At 41.3% G+C, this 20511-nt stretch overlaps 1 protein-coding gene across 1 annotated transcript in view; it reads right to left on the reverse strand.

Annotated features, from left to right (window-relative positions):
• The window catches only part of FRMD3 (FERM domain containing 3), a gene marked incomplete at its 5' end in the record, with an annotated part of 154455 nt that extends 135076 nt beyond the window's left edge, over window positions 1-19379 (reverse strand). Inside the window, one exon of the mRNA XM_084305718.1 lies at window positions 19281-19379. Coding sequence (XP_084161844.1) covers window positions 19281-19379 — 99 coding nt within the window. The remainder of the gene's footprint in view (window positions 1-19280) is intronic.
• Between the last annotated feature and the right edge of the window lie 1132 nt (window positions 19380-20511).

A 20511-nucleotide genomic window follows, 5' to 3' on the forward strand; every position in this document is an offset into this window, starting at 1 on the left:
TTAAATACATTAGGTGCAAAAAACTTACGTAAGTACCATCTACAGTGGGAGATTCAGACTGTTTGTGTTACTATTTCCATGTATGTTTCTGAACTTCTGTCATCTTATTACCATATCACTCATAGTGCTTAAGGGGGAAAAAAAACTTCAGCCCTTTCTGAAGTTTGTACAAGTCACTGAGATGAACAATTTCTCTGACTGTTCATGAAAAAAAGCTACTGTTGCAAATAAAGAAAGACCATTACTAGGTAGTCAGCTTTTATAAGGTCTGTCATTTTAACTTTTTTATTATTATTATTTGGTACCATTAGACATGTCAAAGATCAGATTCCACTCAGTATTATATAATCTAATCGCTAACATATTGTGCAGAGAAAATGAAGCAAAACATGGTTTAGCAACTTCTTATGACAGTGGGGTAGTTTATAACTCTCCCTTTTTCCCTTGCCTGCAACTCAAACATGGGGATAGAGTTAATATCACCACCACAGGAAACTCCAGTTCATTATCTGTTTGCATCAGGCTTTATTATAGTACATAAAGCAAACAACCTCAGCGTGCCAAGTGCTTGCTAAAGACTATCTTCATGAGAACTCTGCAGCCTCATACAAATTATTTGGTCTGACAAGATCTCAGAGCTGTTACATGAAATTAACTTTCAAAGCTGATTGTGATGCTCATGTAATTTGGGGATTGCATCCTCAATCTCCTGGAAAACCAGTACTGAAAGTACTAGCTGTAACACTTTAAACAGCAATTGCTGTTCTTGCCCGAATTCCAAGCCTATGAGTACCTCTACACCAGAAGACCTGGTTACAATATTCCAAATCATATTTCTGTTAACTCCAAAACAGCAAGCTAGAAAACTACTTTCAGTATTTTCAAAACACCTTTCTTCAAGAAAATGGCTCTGGTCAGTGTAAATATATAAAAATTATAAGAAAGCACATACACTTCAGAGCTACTACTTTTATGTTTTGTGCACACACAAGTTCCAGATTCCAATAAAGATTTGAGAGATAGAGGTGACTCCCATTATAAACAATGTATATTCCATGTATCTTAAACCATATTGAACCACTGCATTGGAACCACTCTGTTGGTTCCACTCACCTCAACGTATTTTGGAGGATTTCTTGAAAAAGAGCCGATAATTTTTACCACCTAAAATCCCTACACATGAAATTCTGTCTTTGTTTCCCAGACTGAGCTTTTGAAGTGTTTTACACTTGAAAACCATTCTGTTTCTAGCTGGATGTTTTGCGTGAAAGATTTGTGCTTAACTGATGTCATTAACTGGTCAAACAAACAGTAATTGTACACACCTTAATCTAAACAGATGATTTTTGTGTACGTTTTGCATATTATTCATGGTATAGCTTTGCCTAAAGCTGATATAAATTAAAACCCTATTTCCCCAACAGTATACATTAGCTGTAAAGCAATATATGTACGCTTTACTTCTCTCCAAACCCACTCTGCTCAGAGTTCAACAAGCATAGATCCATCCACTTAGTTACACACCAATGTAACTGGTGTCAAGACATTTTAAAATAGTTGAACTTCTGCCCCATTTTACTCAAAGGCATTGGTTCAGTGCATGTTTCGCAGTTAATGAACATAATCCGTTACATAGCCCAGTTACAGATGATGAAGAAAAACATCATATACTCTAAAATTCACTCTGTGTAATGAAAGGTACGTGTATTTGCATATCCCATTCATACTTTCCTGGTGTCAGTGGTAAGAAGGGCAGTATACATACTTGAATTCACCTCAGATTATCCACTAATGTTGAAAGGAAACCCGTTGCAAGTACGAACACCAGTTTCATAATTCAGGTACACCATATTAAACCTTATGCATAATATCTCTACATAATTCATGAATACTGGAGTAAACGTGGTATAATTTCCTTCACATTTTGGTCAAGAACTGAGAACACTCACAGTCTGTTAGCATTCTTCACCACTCAATCCTTAATCACATTAAACAACCCTTTAAAAGCCAGCTGTGAAATGTTCATTAAAAAAGTATTTAAGTGTTTTAGCTTATTAATTTTCTAACAGACATTGCTTATATTGCAGTCTTTCAGCACTAATGTTTAAGCTGGTTGCCTCATTCCTAAAGTCCTTCATCTAGTGTAATTTTAAGCTAAAGTAATCTAGTCTAATTCAACTTTACCTAGTCTAATTCCAAACGCAAATAAACAGAAACATTTACATTATTATTGTAAATTCATTTTCATTTTCCCTTGTGCCTCAACTTTTTTATCCAAAGCAGCAAATCACACTGGAAGACAATGAGCAGCTCATCGGCACTTTTACCCTATTCCAGTGTTCCCTGACTTTTTCTTAAAACCTCTTGGTTTTGCACACCAGAACTTTCATTTTAGAGGTGCCAGCCTTTTTCTATTGTTAAAGAATTTAACATAATTTGAAGCATTAAAAGCTACTGATTGTATTGAAAATTGCACGATTCATGGTCAGAGTACACATGATTTGTTGCATAAAAATATAAAAATAGTAGCTGAAGAGCTTGTAGCTGAGACTCACCTTTAAAATCTGTAGATATCACTATGGAAAATCCCAAAACAGGACATGTCTAAATCTAGATGACATCATCCAGAAGACAGTGACCCTCCTGACAGAAGACAATGACTAAGTGCAAGCATGTCATTCAGGATCCTCCATGCCAAATTCAAAACAGGAAAGTATTAAAATATCATTTCTTAATTGAAAATGGCATTCTACTGCTAAGCGTCCAGAGATTTATTACCTTCTTGGAAACACAATTATAATACAGTACAACAAGCTTCACAGCCCATGCATCCTTGGCCTGTCAAAGAAAGCTTTTAAAAAGCCCTTACTTGCTCAATTAATTTTTAAAGTATGACAAAGCTGATGTTCTACTAACACACACCTACTTTGTTTCTCAAACCATATTATTATTACGAATCATCATTATTCTTCCTAACCCCTAAGTAGACAAGGGTATAATGAAACAAGACGTGATTTTGTTGCCATCATTTTATGACTAGATTATCCCAGTATCACATCCTCTGACCTTGCTAAATAACATTTCACTCCACTTGTATTCCTTCCAGATGCTGATTCAAAGATCTTGTCCCTAGTCTACTGCTTCAGGGTGTCCCTCATGCACACCACCAAGAGTTTTCATCCTTTCTACTAGTCACTCTTCATCTGTTCTCATCTGTAATTCACCCCTACCTGTCAGGGCCCTCTTGTTCCTTTTCTTCTTACTGCCAAGTGAGAGACGATAGCAATCACCAACCCTTCTTAGAAACCCCAGTCCCCTTCTTGAGTTTCCAAAACAAGTAACTTTTTGTTTCCTTCCAGATAAGCCCTTCAGTCAGGAAGGAGGGAACACAAAAACACACTCCATTATAATTTTCTAAGCCCCTGTTTTCTTTGCAAAAATAACAACATGCTGAGACCATTACATCACGCTCTCCAATCCTTTTTCTTTGTGTGCCCATGCCCACCTGGGCAGCAATCTTACATTAAGGATGTGGGCACGGAAAACAACTCAGTCTCATTTGAAGATTGAACAGATTACTGCCTGCCTCAGTGAACACCGTCCAATTGTAATATATTAAAATGTACCAGCAAAATGGATTTATACTATTATGTTTTCAGTCCTGCTTTCCACAAACTGGGAATGCATACAGATTCAAGTAAGACTTCTCATCTAAATGGCAATAAGCTGTTATGTATTTAACTCACTATTCCACTGGGTCTCGGTGACCTCAGGCATGCCTAGGAAGAGTATTTTATTTTGTGTTCACATAGCAAAATGGGGTCCTTATCCACACTCTGAGCTCCCAGCTACTACTGTGATAACACAGTGAACACTGATATCACCATCCTTGGAAATGCACTCTGCATGTTTAGTTCCCTGTGTCAAGCTGCCCTTTGCATGTTAGCTCAAAGCTCCTTGCATTCATTAGATATACTGAGACAACTAAAGAATCTGAGTTTTCTTTTTCTTTCTTTTTTTTTTTTTTTTAATTACAGAAATTAAATTAGAGTGACTTTCCTAATGAAAGTCACCCAAAATTTTCAGACACATACTTATTTAAAGATGGAAAATTCTGCAAAAGTAAAATGGTAATATGCTAGAGAGAAACAAATTCCTGTCAGGGAGGAGAATATGTATCAGTTCCTTTAGCAAGAAAACAGAAAGGGGTCCACTAAAAATCTGTAGCAATGCTAGCACTGTGGAACAATGGGTTCTGAAGGAAACATGATTCTGCCTTCAACAAATCTTCCAAAAGACATTTGGTGTGACTTCGTCTTTGCTAAATTTTGAGTGTTTCCTGTGATGTGCTCTCTGTTTGTACTCCTGAACAGCTATCTCATCTACAGCAAACATAATGATTCAAACCACCTGAGGTACCTGAGGCCTGGCAGTAAGCAGTGCCATGGATGAGCCCATACCTCTTCTCATGACAATCACAAGACATGGCAAAGCTACAGGCTGCGGCACCCTCCAGGACATGATGAAATCTACCCCACCCAGCAGAGAAAGACATTCATCAATTAATTCCCTCCAGACCTGGAGTAGTGCCAGTGTGGAGATGGCCTGTATGGCCACTCCTCCCCTGGGCACTGCGGAGGGACGCAGTGACCCCACAGATGAGTAAGGAATGTCACAGCTACACCATGATCAATGCAGGCTCAGTCACTCCTCTCTGCAAAGCAGGAGAGGCTCACAAGGCAGACAACAAACCAAAATTTGTGTCTCCACACCACTGCTACAGACTGCAAGGCCCATTCTCATTCACCCTGAAGCAGATGGCTCCTGATAGGAGGAGGACACTCCACCCACAGAGTCACCTGAGGCACTAAATGCTTCTTGCAAACTTTAGGGATGATATTCCCACATTAATATATCCAGTACAGACAGGGGAGCATGAGTGTTTCTATCCCAGATTAGGAAAATTTGTAGTCATTGCTGCAAAGCTTTTAAGGAGCTCCAAATTAAACAGATTCCACTACAGCCACTTCACGGGTGGCTGTACATTTAACAGCTTCCACCACAGCCCCTACAGCAACTTTTATCCTTAAAATCTAGATCTACACTTTCTAGCATGCCCTATAGGAACAGTAGAAATAGACATTAGAAAAATAATTGTCTCACCAAGACCATAAAATGTCATGGAAAGAAGCTTTTCTGTTCACTTCTGCTCTTATTTTTCAGAAGGACTAGGCTGCGTGAGCCAGCCCACTTCTTAGGAGCAACCCTACGACCACAACTCCTCACAACCCCAGTTCAGTTAAATTTCAGTCCGTATCATAAACCAGCAAACCTGAACACTAAGGTTACCCAGTCCTTTCTGGTTATGCATTCATGCTGCTTTGTTCGAGCTGCCAGGCTCTTTGTCAAATCTCCAAACCACACAGACCAGGATGGATGAAAAGCAAAAGGCAACTTTCACCTCCATGAATTTTCATACTCTATTGGCAATAAAGACAGTCAGTCACTCAACATACTTCTTCAGCAATATAGCTCGCAACATTTAATTAATTGCCTCCCTGTCAGGGAACTGTTCCAGAATCCATTTAATAAAATTTCTTATGCCAGCTAAGCCAATGGCCCAATGTACAAAAATTAGAGATTAAAATACTTTTCATTCACTTAACAGAAGGCACGTCAAATTTGTAGTCATAGCTTACATCTTTATATCCAATCTTTACCATTTGTGTTCTCCCTGCATCGAGAACTAAAGTACACTACCAGCATACACTCCGTTATGTTTGGGACGTTAATTAAGTGAGGAATGTTATCAATATTACAGCAGATTTAGCACCAGTTAACGCAAATCTGCATAGATGAAGAAGCAATCATTAAGGCTTCACAGAGTCACTTTCCTCCAGAGTGTCAAAAACCCTCCCCACATGCCCTCAAGTGCTGGAGTTCAGTTTTGATCTCTGATTAAGTAGAAAGATGCGTAAAAGCAGGCACAGCATTATCCATTGACTAAGTGTCTGAGACATCCCTGTGTGTTGTTTATTCCAGTGAGCACATAAAATATCTTGTGGTCATGAAATGTGTCAGGATGATGTTTACTTTGAACAGAAATATACAATTATCTTGTTCGTAAGGCAAAAATATTTCTCTCTTGGCTAGAAACTCATCTCATGATATTTCTGCAAAGAAATACTACTGTAGAAATCCCAGTACACCTCTGGGATGACAGTGTCTTCCCTTTTTCTTTTTTCCTTTTTTTTTTTCTCCTTTTTTTGAGCATACATTTAGCTGTTCTATTTCAGGAATGCATAGGAAAGGCTAAATAGTTCAAAATGAGAAAAAAAACATTCTGCAGAAGCAGATCCAATTTTAATTACAAAGCAATATCAAATCTGTATGGACACAATAGGAAAACAGAATTCATTAAACTCACTTCCCTGTGGATTCATAACCTTTCCTCATCATTTGGCCTTCAGGATAAAACACTCATCATCTTCCTCAAGCAAACATTTTAGTTTCTACGTAAGCCATGAATCCTCTGGAGACAGAGGAAACAACAATAGGTTAGGAAATGCAATTCCTTCTGTACCTCTCAGAGAGATGCCAAACATGTAGGACACAAACCAGCTCTGCAGGTTCACAGTGAGCATAGCTCTTCTCATCTTCTCTAACTGATGTCAAGTCAGCAAATTAGGAATTTCAAAAAAGATTTATATATTTATATGCAACCTGCTTATTCTTTAAAAAAAAAAAAAAAAAAAAAAAAAAAAAAACAAGTGAGAGAGAGAAAAACATAGAAACTAGAAAAGGGGGAAAGATCACTTTGGTGCAGTGAACAGAAAAAAGAAGTTCTGCTGAAAGGAAAGTGAAGGTTTTCTTCACTGAGAAAAAGGGTAAGGTGGACTATTTCTTCTGTTAAAGACCAAAAAAAAAACAACATTGTACAACACCACACTCTGCACCAGCCATCAACCTCCATAAACCAAGACCCATCAGATGGACCAGTTGCAACATCCTAGGAAAAAGCAAGGCTGTGTCTCTCTCTTCCTGACCCTGCCGCCAGGCTGCCACACCTTTGGAGTGTGTGCCACTGCTCTGCTCCCAGGTCAGACACAGGATTCACCCACTGCTGAGACAGGCAAGCAAAGGGACAGCAAGGTGCAGTTGTCCCTGCCCCTTGTGCCTGGTGCTGTTTTCATTGTCCACTTTTCTAAGCAGGAGGAGGGCACCAGAATCACCATTAGAAATCAGCGCGCGCACACCGACCAAGGGCTCCACAAGCATGGGTGGTAGGAGGAAAGGGAAAATCACCAAAATCCATATCTGCATCTTCCTTTTTATTTCCTGATCTATAAAAGATACTGTTACCCAGAAATATCAAAAGCAACTTAACAGGAACCCATCAAATAAAGCAAAAAGTCTTCTGTGCTCAGAATATCAGCTATGTATGGAAAAACTGAGAAGGAAATACAACTTCCTTGCAGTTTTTGGATTACAATATCTCCAAGCACAAAGCAACAATAGCATAAATATTCACAGAGTGAAAAAGCACTTAAAATGACAGATGTTAGAGCTATGAATACAAAAACATTCAGTTTGTATCTAATTTTTCAGGGCACATGATATCCACTATTTATCAGCCTGTGACAGAAAACTATACATAATTTTCTGTAAACAAGACAGGATGTCTAAATAAATTTTAGCACACACACAAAAAAAATTAAAAGATGTGAATATTCATACTGAAAAGCATGTCAGCAGTGCTAAGAGTTTTAACAGGAAATTTATTCTAGAAAGGAAGGCAGCTTTAGTTTTCAAAAATTATCTGTGTTTTCTGATGTTATGAAAAAAAAAAAAAACCCTCAGGATATAGAAATATTTCCAGAATTCCTGAAATATGTAACACATAATAGTCAAAATGCAAAGAATGGGGAAAAATATGTACTTTAAAGACCAAAAGTGCTGACTGCAATTTTAAAAATACATAAAATTTATTAAGGCTTCGGGTAACATTGAAAAAAATGCAATGTGAGATGAGAGGGGTCAGGCTAGCAGACCATGGAAATAAAAGATTTTTTACGTTGATAAAAAGAAATTAAACTGGTAAGAATAAATTAGTTAATGACTAAAAAGTAAAGAAACTGTCATATCTAATGTAAGACCTCATTGTTAGAAAACCTGACTGTTTCAAGTCATAGTTGGCAAAACAAAGACACAAACAATGAAATATTGTACAATGAAGACTGTAAAAGTCTTAAAACTGCACAGACCATTACAGGTAAGTTATAGGAGGTATACAACACACACACATGCACATTACCAGGTGTAGATGATATGTGGCCAAGAGCAGCAACATTGTGAGAAAGGAGTCAAGAAAGTTCACTGAGCCAATAAACTATGTCACATTACTTTAAAAAAAAAAAAAAAAATCTTAAAAACATTGAACATCAAAAAGTACTACTTCTGCTAATTACTACTCAATGACTAACTCTAGATCACCATCAAGATGATGAACCAAAAAGGCATCCTGGGGAAAAAAAAGTCAATGAGACAAATGTAAGTAATTATTAGCATAAATCTATAAAAACTCTTTGAACTTTCTCTGTGAAATAATCACAGGAATCAGCAAACCAGGAAACCATGACATTTATTAACAGATTTCTGTTGGGCATCTAACAGCATGTTGCCCCACATAAAAAAAAAAAAAAAAAAAAAAAAAAAAGAGTAACATGAATACAAGCACCATAGCACTGTGGAAAGGAGTAGAAACTGTCCAGAGGACTGAAGGAAGAGAAATGCTAGTTGGTGGGTTGAATGACAGTCTCAGAAGGTGAGTGCACAGGGCAGAATTACATCTAACATTTCCATCTGTTTGTGCTTCCTGCTAAATTCACAAATGGCAATAGCCTCTGCACAACGGAGAGATGGCAGGGTATTCACACAACCCTAACCACAACCCCGCTCTCTTCTTACCTTGAAACAAACAGAGTTAGCAATGAGGAAGAAAATTAATTAGAACAGTAAAAATTACCTTGTCAACTGGGATCATGAATTTAGGAACACTTTCCTTCACCAGAAAGTGCACCTAAGAGACAAAAAAACCATGTACAAGCACCAGGAAAGCACAGTGAATACTGACATCTTCTCCACAGTGTTGAAATCTCTACATTCTTGATCTTTGCCCCATACAAACCAGCATCCAAGTCAGAATTTCTTCTTCAATGGTAGTATTCCTTCCACACCCACCCCGCCCCCCCCAGCTTAAGTCAAATTTGGGACAACTACACAAATTACTTTGTGCAGCCTCATCATCACAAGGCTAATTATGCATTCCCTTATTGCGTTTTCCTTGAAATTACAGCATAAACTCTTCTGGGCAAGATGCAAACCAGCCTCTGATTCACAACAAACTACCGGATGAAGATTACTAATTGGTGCACATAATCCACACACAAAAAAATAACCAGATACACCAAGCAGACAACAGATTGTCCTTAAACTGTGTTGATTACTGTTCATTTTTTCCCTTAGACGTGCCACCCTGCCTACTTTAAGGCATACTGGCCTGCAGGAGTTTTTGGTTTGGGGACCAATGACTCCCACTCCAGCCTTCCCAGTTCTGGTGGCTGTAAAGTACAAACTGTCAGACCGTATGAGAAAACTAATCCGGAAATCCTGGCAATGTGAGTGGATTCTCCAGTCAAAACAGAAAAGCCTCTCTGGTTCTGCACCTAGCAACTGACTGAAGCACAGCAAGCTGCTGGAGTAATTTTGTGTGAATGGCTCAGTCTGCGCACTGAATCATTCACAGCACCGTCTGTAAAAGCCTCTGTTATTTCTCTTCTTTTTGCAGGATAGAGCTAAAGAAAATTCACACGAACAGGAGAAAGCAGAGTCAGTGCACTGCACTTACTGGCATGCTGAGTGTCTCAAGGTAAATCAGTGGAGTCACTTGAGTTCAGGCTGATAGCACACAGCTTCAGATCTTAACTCACACCCTGAGTAACTGCCCCATCTAATGCAAGAGTAACCATCACTCTCCTACTGAAGTATTTATCTTTGTTTTACAATTTTAAAGCTACAGAGCAGAAATGAAGGATGGGTTGCACTATAATCTAAAAAGCCTAAAGAAATTGGTATCTCTGTAGAGTGGCATCATCTGCATTTTTGCAATTACTTTTCTAAGAAATAGCCATGTCTCATTTTTTGCTCCATTACAGAGTTTGGAGTTGTGTCAGTAAAAATAACAAATAAATAATAGAACATCACAACCTGAGGTTCTAATCTGCTTATTCTGGAAAGTACTTTTGTATTAGACCCTGTTGTTCAGATCTTGCAAAGATAATATTAATAAATAATAATCATCATTATCATAATAATTCTGCCATTCCAGGAGAGACTGCAGGTTCATATCCAAGATTACAGCTGCAGAACCTAACACAGTGATTTTGTAAGCACTTACCAAAACCACTACTGCTCCTAGTTTAACTACCACCAACTATTTATGATGTTATGCACAATACTTCAGATTTCCCATTTAGAATGACAGTGTTATGAACACAGTTGACATTTCACAAAATCAGTATCAGAGCTACAAAATATATGTTCAATCATTCATAACATCTTTTTTTGTTGTTGTTCGTTTGTCTGTTTTTTTGAGAGCGGAAATTGCATCTATTCTAAAACACATCAAGCATTCTGGAGTGTTGAAATCCACCACCCATGCCATTAGGACCACTGTCTGAGATCAGTGTGCCCTGTGCCACTGAACATTTATACTGACTGCTTCCCAGGCAGCTCCTGGCAGATAGAATGGCCCAAGAACCACTCCCAAAAGGCAGTTCACATGCAGCCTACTCTGCTCCAGAGACAACAGCATTTCAATAGCCTCCATGCCTGGAAACAACATGCATGTACCAATACAGCCTTAAGTTCATGCATCAATTTCCATAGAATTTCACTATTAATACTGAAATTGCCTGCTTTTTAGGCTCCTTAGACTTAAGTTATTAAATCCTGCTCTAAATTAGCCTGACAGTGTTTGGGCTTGGGGAGGTAGGGGGATTGTTTTTCAATCCCCTTTCTTACTTGCTTCTGTTGCAGTTGCATGAAAGACCAACCAAAATGAGGGCATACGGACTGACTGAATAAAAAAGGTTTTACGCAGTTTTGTCAGAAATACAAAAGTCATGCTTGCAACTCACGCACTTGCATAGTAAGCTTGTATGTTACAACATCAACCCAAAAAGAGAGAGGTGCAAATCTAGATTTTTTTTTATTTTTTTTTTGAAGCATAATTCTCTTCCAAAGAGAGTTGCTATGTGAAAAACATACTTGTGAGACCATATGTTTGGGAGGAACAAAGAATGTCTTCAGTCCAGATTGTTTACTTCTTCTAGAGTTTAAGTAAATAAGGGAGAAATAACAAGTGCTTTTAATGAAGATGTTGACTCGTTTAACATTTTTCCAAAGAAAGCTTTTAAAGAGCAATCATTTTGTTGCCACTTAAGACTTACTTAAGTTTTGAATTGTAACAGTCTTGAATAGCCAGATTTCCAATTCTTGCAGCTTTAGGAATTACTTGTATTCATGAACCTTTCTGCTGAAAAATAAGTCATTGGATATAGCCCATATCTTCTCATTTCTGGATGTGAGCAACCTTGAGAAACATGCTTACCATTACACATATGATCCATTTTATCTCAAGTTTCCAGCTATACTTTCACCCAGGGCAATTATTTCCTCTAAATGTAACATTAGTAGAATATTGACGTACACTCTTCATCCCTGGGTTCTTCTTTATCAAGTTACTCAGTAACTCCCACAAAGAGCAACCATGAATAGAGTGATTGCTTCTCACACTTGGCCTGCTACTGAAATAGTTAACTGTGAACTGGATAACAGCATCTACCTTGACAGAAGACTGAAACAGCAAGAGCTGATTATTCATTCACCTCCAACAAAATCAAAGTATTAAACCCTGAAAAGAGGAAATCAGGAATGCTTTTTATGAGCTGAGTGCTTGTAGCTGGAAAGAATAAAATAAACTGAAAGTGGAGGAGGAAAAGAAAGAATGTTTGTATGATTTTTTTAATTTTTATGCCAGAAAGAAAAAGATTTAGTATTAATTTAATTGCTATGGAATTATTACAAATGAGTTTTCATTACTAGACAAAGAATTAAAACAGAATAACAAGAAGGTAAGCCAATCTGGACAAAAAGATAATTTGCAAGGTCTAGAAAAGGGCACTAAGAAAGCAAGATTAGAGAGAAAAATGAGGCATAATAAGCAAACAAGCAATGAAGGAGCAGACAGGCAGCTTTAGCTAAAGGAAGCACTATGAGGAGATATTTTCCGTATGTAGCATAGAAAGACACAGAAGAACTCATCTGGTGACAGCTTAACTTTAACAAGAAAAGGAGAGAAAGATTATCCGGATGTTATGAACCTTGCCAACAGGTTGATATTATCCACACCAGAGGCTGGTGAAAAGGGGGGAGGGGCAATAAAAGAAAAAGGGCGGGGAGGGGGGGGAGAAAAAAAAAAAAAGAGAGAGAGAGAGAGAGATCATAAAAAAGCCATTTCCAGTATGTTTGATTTAATGAACCTAAATACCCAAAAGGACGGAGACCTTTACTACAGAAAATAGCATTTTATCAGAGAAAGAATCAACCTCCCATCTTCCCAATCCAGCTGACTTTTTTGAGGTGGAACAGTAAAATCAGCTACCATTTTTCCCATTCTCTAAATGTGTAATCTTATGCTTTTTATATACTGTCAGTTCCAGAGGACAAGCAACACCCATACAAGCAAAATCCAGATCTCCCTAAATGTCCTTCCCACAGAAAAAGCACAAACCTCTTTTTTTTTTTTTTTTAAGATAATTTCAGGGACACTGATGTATTTTGTTGAACCATTCATGCATTTTACAGAAAATTCAATCTAGGCAAGTCAAGTAAAAAGTGAAAACATGGTTACTTCCTTAACAGTGATTCACTTGGGCTCTAATCTTGGGCCAAATGATTCTGACAAACGATCACTTCTCAGCTGCTTCATATATTAGGTCTGTATAAAGTCACTAAAGATGCTTAGACAGATGAGAGCATCTCAAAGTGAAAGAAGGCTAACTCTCTTTAAGGGGTTGCCAAAAACACGGTCGAGACAAATGAGCATCTGAGTTCACGCAAGCAGAAAGCAACCTGCGTCTCACAGGAGACACTCTCCAACAAACCAACAATTTGAAGTTTGGAGAGCTAAGCTGTCCTGCACTGCATTATCCATTTTCCAGTTGCCTTTTGTTATTCTTACCGCTCCCCTCCTACTGTTCAGCCGGTGCCCAAATATGCATGGCAACAAAGAACATAACAATTTTGTTTCAAATCTATAAAGAAAAAGAGAAAGGTGGGCAAAAATGAAAAGATTATACCAACATTTTCAATTAATAACTACCCTTTTAGCTTTACACTGTTAACTACCTACTTCATGTACAGATACCTGCTTTTTTCATACTTTTCCTCCCACATTGTAGCACCAGACCCTACCAATACCTTGAAATGCCAATACATTGAAATATTGGACTACACTGTGTTTACTAAAACAGATGTTCTTCTTCAGCATTGGATCAGGCCAGTCCTTAAGCACACGGGTAAGTAGCCCATCTTTTTATACTAGCAACAAAAATTCAAAGGAAGACACCAACTACAATCTACAGGAAATAAGTAAAATGAAAAGTGAGAGCACTCTTACCAATACGGGATTTTCAGACTTTGTTAAAAACTTAACACAGAGTGTGGAAACAAAACTAATTGAGCACTGTTAGCAAACTTTATCCAACACAGAAGCAATTCATCTGTAGCTTAGTATGTATTGGATAAAGTCCTGCATAAGCTAAAAATTTAAATATTTTCATTCAAAAATAATTAAAAGAGAACAGGAGAGTTTGTGAAGTGGTAGCGACACATTAGCATTACACGTAGATATGTGCCTCTCCCCTACCTGGGATACAGCAAGCACTGCTAAGATACCACTGAGCTTCACAAACACTTATCAAAATCCATCCAGATAAGGTAATTACTTCATTTATAAGTAAGAGCTCATAACACCCTAGTAACTTTCTAGTAACACCGTCCACTCACTGTTTCACTTCCAGCCCTGGAAGAAGCTGAGAGCACATCTGTAAGTGCTACTGAAAAGAAAACACATTACTGCAGATTTAATCAAACACATGAAATGACAACAGAAGTAGGTTTAACACACAGTCTTAGCTTAATTAGGCAGGCTTTTCACCTGCACCTCTAGCCATGTGTACCTGTTGCGATCGTACAATTAGAGGATCCAGCACAAAGTTAAGAATACAAGCCCTAGTGTGCATCTTTTAAAATAGATCAAGAAAACATGGCACAAGATCCCTCCTCGCTTGCATCCCCTTCCTTATCTTGTCTTATTATTTTGAACTGTTCCAGCATCATCCCCGCAGCTCAAGGCGCTTGCTGGTTACGGCTCTGACATCGCTTACAGGATAAATATAAATTCACTAAATCTCCTGCCTGCTGTCTGCATAATCCCTTAACCTCTCACTTCCCACTGTCATGGTTCTTTGCCTTGTTCTCATCTCTGGCCCCTCTGCTTCATTCATTTTGCACGCACGCTTCCCTCTTCTACTTATTTTCCCAAATCATCAACATATTCAGCACATCTTCACAGTGAGATTCTTTTCCCTATGGACACTGCTCTTCTACTGCACAGCCTGCTTCAGCATGTTACATTGTTTTCTACACTTTATTGAGGGATGGGAATTTTAAAAAGAATTCTTTGGTTAACAAATTTCTATTAAACTTATCATCTGTTGGCAAGATACAGACAAAGAAGAAAATATTAAGCAAGAACTTAATATTCTGTTTTTCAATGTGTTACAAAAAGAGCCAGAGAGAACAGTGTGCACTACTAGCCAAACTACAAGCACCAGCACTCACACTGCACATGATCCTGCATTAGGAGTAAGAAAGTGCAAGGCCATCTTATGCTACTGGATCATCCCTGGCAGAAGTAATGACCCTTTTCAGACTTCTCCACCTTCATTTTCAGCTAAGGGCTAAGAACAGAAAACAAGTAAACCGAAGCTTTGCTCCATTTGTTTTCTTCCTGATTTCTACACCAGCTTCTTAAAATTATGTCTCCCTCCTGCTCAAAAGTGGGACACATCCAGAACTTCAAGTTTGTTCTTCTAAATGACAGCGAATAGTCATTTGGATGGGTTTTAAAGGAAAAAAAAATAATAATAATAAAAGGAAGTAGTGCAGCCAGATGATATCTTGGGGGATATCTATACAGATTTTTGTTTGGGGAAGTTCTTACAAAGCAAAGCCTCTGACATTATAAAGGCTCCACAACAATGCAATGATTTTACATATGGCCTGACTGCTGCACAGGGAGACCTAGCCATACAGTATTTCTGCAAACAAACACAGAGAAAGCAAAGTTCACTAGTGTTGCCATTAATAAGCTCCAGCAGAGAGAAAAGCTCATTCACACCAACCTCATTTCCAGTTTAGTAAAGCTGGAACTGAACAGCTCAAGGAGTCAAGTAGAACTTTTATTAAATTAAAAACTGAATAACATATTAAATGTCACATTTTTCTTGATAGGGACATTTTTTTTTTTTTTTTACTTCTTACAGAGAAATAAATTTAGAGCTGCAGTGGTTCCTAATACATGCTTACTCATAGCTTAAAAAAAAAAATAACAAAACACTAGTAGCATGCTCAAGAGACTCTTCAATTAAATGTGGTATACTTAAGCCCACACCTTATATCAAGCACACAAGTGGAACTACCAAAGGCAGGGTGTGCTCACTTATTTAATAATGCTACCATAACAGGACCCTGACAGCTGGCTTTACTCACTACATAAGCACAAGAATGTGCAGAATAAGCCAGGAGGAAAAACAAATAAAATAAAAATAAATTAAAAATAAAAATAAAAAATCCTTACTATTAGCAATATTTAGGTTACTGTCAGCAAAAGGTTAACTAGATGCATGAACTTTTTGCATTAAGCCTGCAAAAAGAGTGAAGTGTTTGTTATCTCAGTGACTCAGAAAATAAGTCTCTCACTAGTACCTCCAGAAAGGAGGTCTTCCCGCTGCTCCAGTCACACTTCCAGTACCTCTGAAGACCTACTTCCCCCACTGCTCTCCTTCAGGCCTTGGTTCTGTGCTGCATCAGGCAGTCTGCACAAGCAGGTCAGCTCTCCTTTCTGCAAACAGGGACAGACAGTGGCCGCTGGCCCTCTGGGTGGTTTTTCATAACCTCTCTATTTCAGTCGTGCCGCCACAACTTCACCCTAGTGCTGCTGTAAGACTGTGCAATGCACAGGTCCTGGGGAAGCTTCACAAACAAGCAAAAGACACGGGGAAAATAAACGTCACCACAGGAATTAGTTTAGCGTCCCTTGGGCCCGAACCCATCACTGTGCCTGTCACTACATCAGCTAATTTGCAGTCATGAAGTCTCTCAGATGAAGAGGACAACATACTGAATCCCGACCCCTGAGCGGGGAACCTAGCCTTGGGCGACTTGGTGACCTACATGGCAGTCGCGCAGCTCGGTAACTAGTTGGCCGGAGCCTGCAAACGCGTGATTCATCTCTGATTCTCCCCACACCATCCTGCATGCTGTCACTGGACTGCTGACTGCAAAATGCAGTTTCCATAAGCTGGCACTGTCAGCCTCCTGTGTAGCTGAAGCACTGCTTTGGAAGAACTTTAATATTAAAAAGAAAACTGTATTTTATGTTCCTACCTAAGCACTATGAAATTCACATAGCAAAAGTATAGATACACATATATATGCTGCTGCACCTGAACACATCTCTTGTCTGCTCTTCCCAGTGCTACCTCACAACATTTTAGCCCAGAAACTGACTGCATGTTTTGCAGGGTCTGAGATCAACAGCGCAACCACAAAGTTTGTAATTAGCAGACACCTCAGTACTGGGGTGGTGTTGGGTACCATGTGTGCAAGCCAACTACTAGAAAGATATAAATGAAAAAGCAGGAGCTGGCAAAACTAGGAGGGCTAACACACAGCATGCCATCAGCTACATACAGAACCACTCAGACTCTGCCTCTTTCCCCTCTGTTCCCCCTGAAAACGCACAGCCAGAATTTCACTGTTCTTTACTGCAACCTGCGTCCTTAAGAGACTCTGTTGGCATTTCGCAGTGTTGTAGAATTAGGCTTTCTTATCCTCTTAATGACCAAAACACAGCTGTCCAACATGTTCCAGCTGGCACAACCCTGGCATCTCTGCTGCTAAACCAGCAGCACATCATCTGGGCTATTTTGTCCCACTGAATATGCATGCATCAATAATGCATTTGTACAACAAACTCACAACTTTTTTTTTTTCCTATCACTTATAAAACTGTAGTATTGTGAAAGCTCCTAGCAAGTATTATCTGTGTTACAAAGTTCAAATATAGATCTGTTCAAGAGCCTAAAGTTAAAAAGTTGAGTGGTTTGGGGTTTATTAATGTCTAGTGTCTCAACAGTTACACATGTATTAGAGGATAAATAAATAGTACAGCTAAGTTATATCTCCTCTGTGTATACGTAAGGGGTAGTGACCTGTACGTAGGATTAGGCAGTTTGAAGCAAGGGAAAAGAGCAAAATATAACTCAGAACCAGGAATTGTCCTCATTTAAGTTGGGTGTTTCTGTCAAAGTGGCCAAGAGCAGAGTACTTCCTAATATCTTGATTTGTATTTCCATGGTGGAATTTCAGCTGAAAGTTGCAGGAAAAAAAAATGCATCATTCCCACCTTTTATTTATTTTTGGAGTGCTGATTCAAGAAATACAGTTCTAGATGAGTTAGCTGATAATAGAATTGGATTTTCAAGGTTATCCTTAGAACCAGAACAGTTGAGACATGTTGAACTGTGGCACAGAACACAGTTCCTCCGCACACCTTAGAGGTGGAATGGGCCACAGCAATGCAGCACAACTCAACCAGCTCTGAGCTCACTACCTCACCTTGCACAACAGAAAATGTAATGTAATGGTTGGGTTTTTGTACCCCGTGGGCATCAAAAGGGCATACTCTTTAGCACAAGCAAGTCTGTTGAGCACTTTAAATCTCCAGAGCTGTAATGCTTCACGCCATCTCATGTCCTTATTTTAAATTGATTAATTTTTGAAGATACCAGAGAAGTTACGCGAAGTTTGCATTAGGCTCCGAGAAAGGACTCTGAAGGCCATTCTGCTTCTTACACATTAAAAGCCATGATCTCATAACCACGCTATTCATTAGCGAGAGCATTACCATGATATGGGTACAAGATGTTTCAGTTATTTCCTGTGACTTCCAGGCTCTGTACTGACTGAGTGTCACTGCCTTTAAATGGCCCCACCAAAACTAACAAAATAAGGAACTTGGTTCAAGTGGAAAGGTAGCTTGTGTCTCACGGCACTTTATTTTTCAGATGCAGTTGGTCTTTGTACAAGACTGCCGGTGTGGCTTAAAGCAGTGGGTGTCTCATCCTACCAAGGGGGGAAAAGAGAGCAAGGAAGACCAGTTGCGAGTGCTGAACAACTCTGCAGAGGACCACTCGTGGTTCCTCACCTGGCCACCAAGCTCACCTCGGTGCCCCTGCTGATGCCCCCGAAGCGCCGATCGGCGCAGCCTGGTTCGTACCGGGGTTTGGGTCTCGTCAGGAGCCTGCCCGGCACAGGCAAAACACCTGCACGCCACAAACGCTGCCCACCCCCTGAATCCCACCGGCTGCTCGCCTCTGCCCGCTTCACCCTTATTCCCCGCGGGGACCGGGGGGCACCCCGGGTTAGTATCGGGGACCACAGCAAAGTTGCCTCCCCGCGCACAGCTCCTGGCACCGAAAGCCCTCCGGAGTGGGCTGGAGTTACCGCCAGCGTCTCACCGGGAGCTGGGGACTGTGGGGTCATGATGCTGCCCCCCGGGCTCCGCTCGCCCCCGCCCCACGCCGCGGGCCTCGCCCCCCGAGCCGGGCGCTGCTCCCCGGACCCCTCCCCAGAGGAACCCCCGGGGCGCCGCCATCCCCGTTCCCCCTTCTCGCCTAGGCGGGCTCCAGCCAAGAGCAAGACCAAGACAGGAGCAGCCCCAGCCCCAGCCCCAGCCCCAGGTGCGGGGGGCGAGGAGCTGCCGGTGCCGGTGCCGCGCCCGGGCCCTGCGCCCCCGATGCGATGCGATCGGATCCGACCCGAGCCGCGCCGCGCCGCGCCGCCTCTCTCCTGCCTCTCCCCGCCGGCACCTGGATGTGGCAGGAGATCTCGGAGTCGTCCAGCAGCCGCACGGTGCATTTCATCTCCGGGCTCAGCGACCTGATGCTGGAGCTCCGGAACCGGATCATCCCGGCCGCCCGCCCGCCGCCGCCGCCGCCGCCCCGCAGGCAGCCGCAGGGGGCCAGCCTGCAGCGGCGCCCGGCCGACCGCGGCACGGCGCGACACGGCACGGCACGGCACGGCTCGGCACGGCTCGGCACGGCTCGGCACCGCCCCTCAGCCCCGCGGCGCCCCGCGGCCGCCGCCGCCCCCCGCCATCCGCCCGCCCGCCGCGGCCGGGGCCGCCGCTGCGTCAGGCTGCGCTCCGCTCGCCGGCCGCAGCATCCCCCTGCTGCCACCGCCCCCGGGACGAGGGGGGTCCGCTCCCCTCCGAAACCCCCCTGCCCGCCCCCTCGGTCCCGTCGGTGCCGGCAGGTTGGGGGAAAAAGTGATCCTCCCCCCCCCCTTCCCCGCCGCGGTGCCCCCCGAGGTCTGGGGACCCCCCGGGAGCTTCCCCCCCAGATGCTCAGATGCTCATCCCCCCGAGCAGCCTGCCCGCCCCGTGGGGCTCCGGGTGTCCCAGGGAAGTGTGTGTGTGCCTGGGGAGGGGGAGATAAAGCAGGGATGGCCAAGCGAGGCGGGTGTGCTGTCAGGAGATGGAGAGCGTAATGCAAGTTTGCTTAAGAGCGCGAGTCTCGGAAACTTGTCTCCTCGGGGGAAAAGGCCGGTCCATTAGGGAGGAACTGTCTCATCCCATTTGTTGTGCAAGTGGGAAAGAAAACTCATCACCCGGTGGCTCCGCTAATTGTGTTCGCCATCATAAAAAGATGTGTGCATATTTCCAAACCTTGTAGGCTGTGCAGGAACCAAGCACCAAACCTGACAAGCCTTGGAACGGGGATCAGCTCTGTGTTGAAAAAGGGGTGCATCCTTTCTCAGTGTGAAATGAAAAGCAGACGGTGTGATATGGGGTGTGACTGAAATCCCACAACGAGTGCTAATGGCTGCGCACGAGGGGTGCTCCACTCATTTTGCCTTGCTATCCTTGTTGACCAGTAAACTTCCATATTCTGTAAATAGTTCTGCGTGAACTTAACGATCTTTGGAAAATCTGCTGGAAAAAAAAAAAAAAAAAAAAAAAAAAAAAAAAAAAAGCATAAGCACCACTACGCAGGTAAACTTGTCCTTTGGCTTTCTGCTGGACTGGTAGCAGCAGGAAAT

This window comes from Netta rufina, assembly GCF_964035555.1.
Source record: "Netta rufina genome assembly, chromosome: Z".
Lineage (NCBI taxonomy): Eukaryota > Metazoa > Chordata > Aves > Anseriformes > Anatidae > Netta > Netta rufina.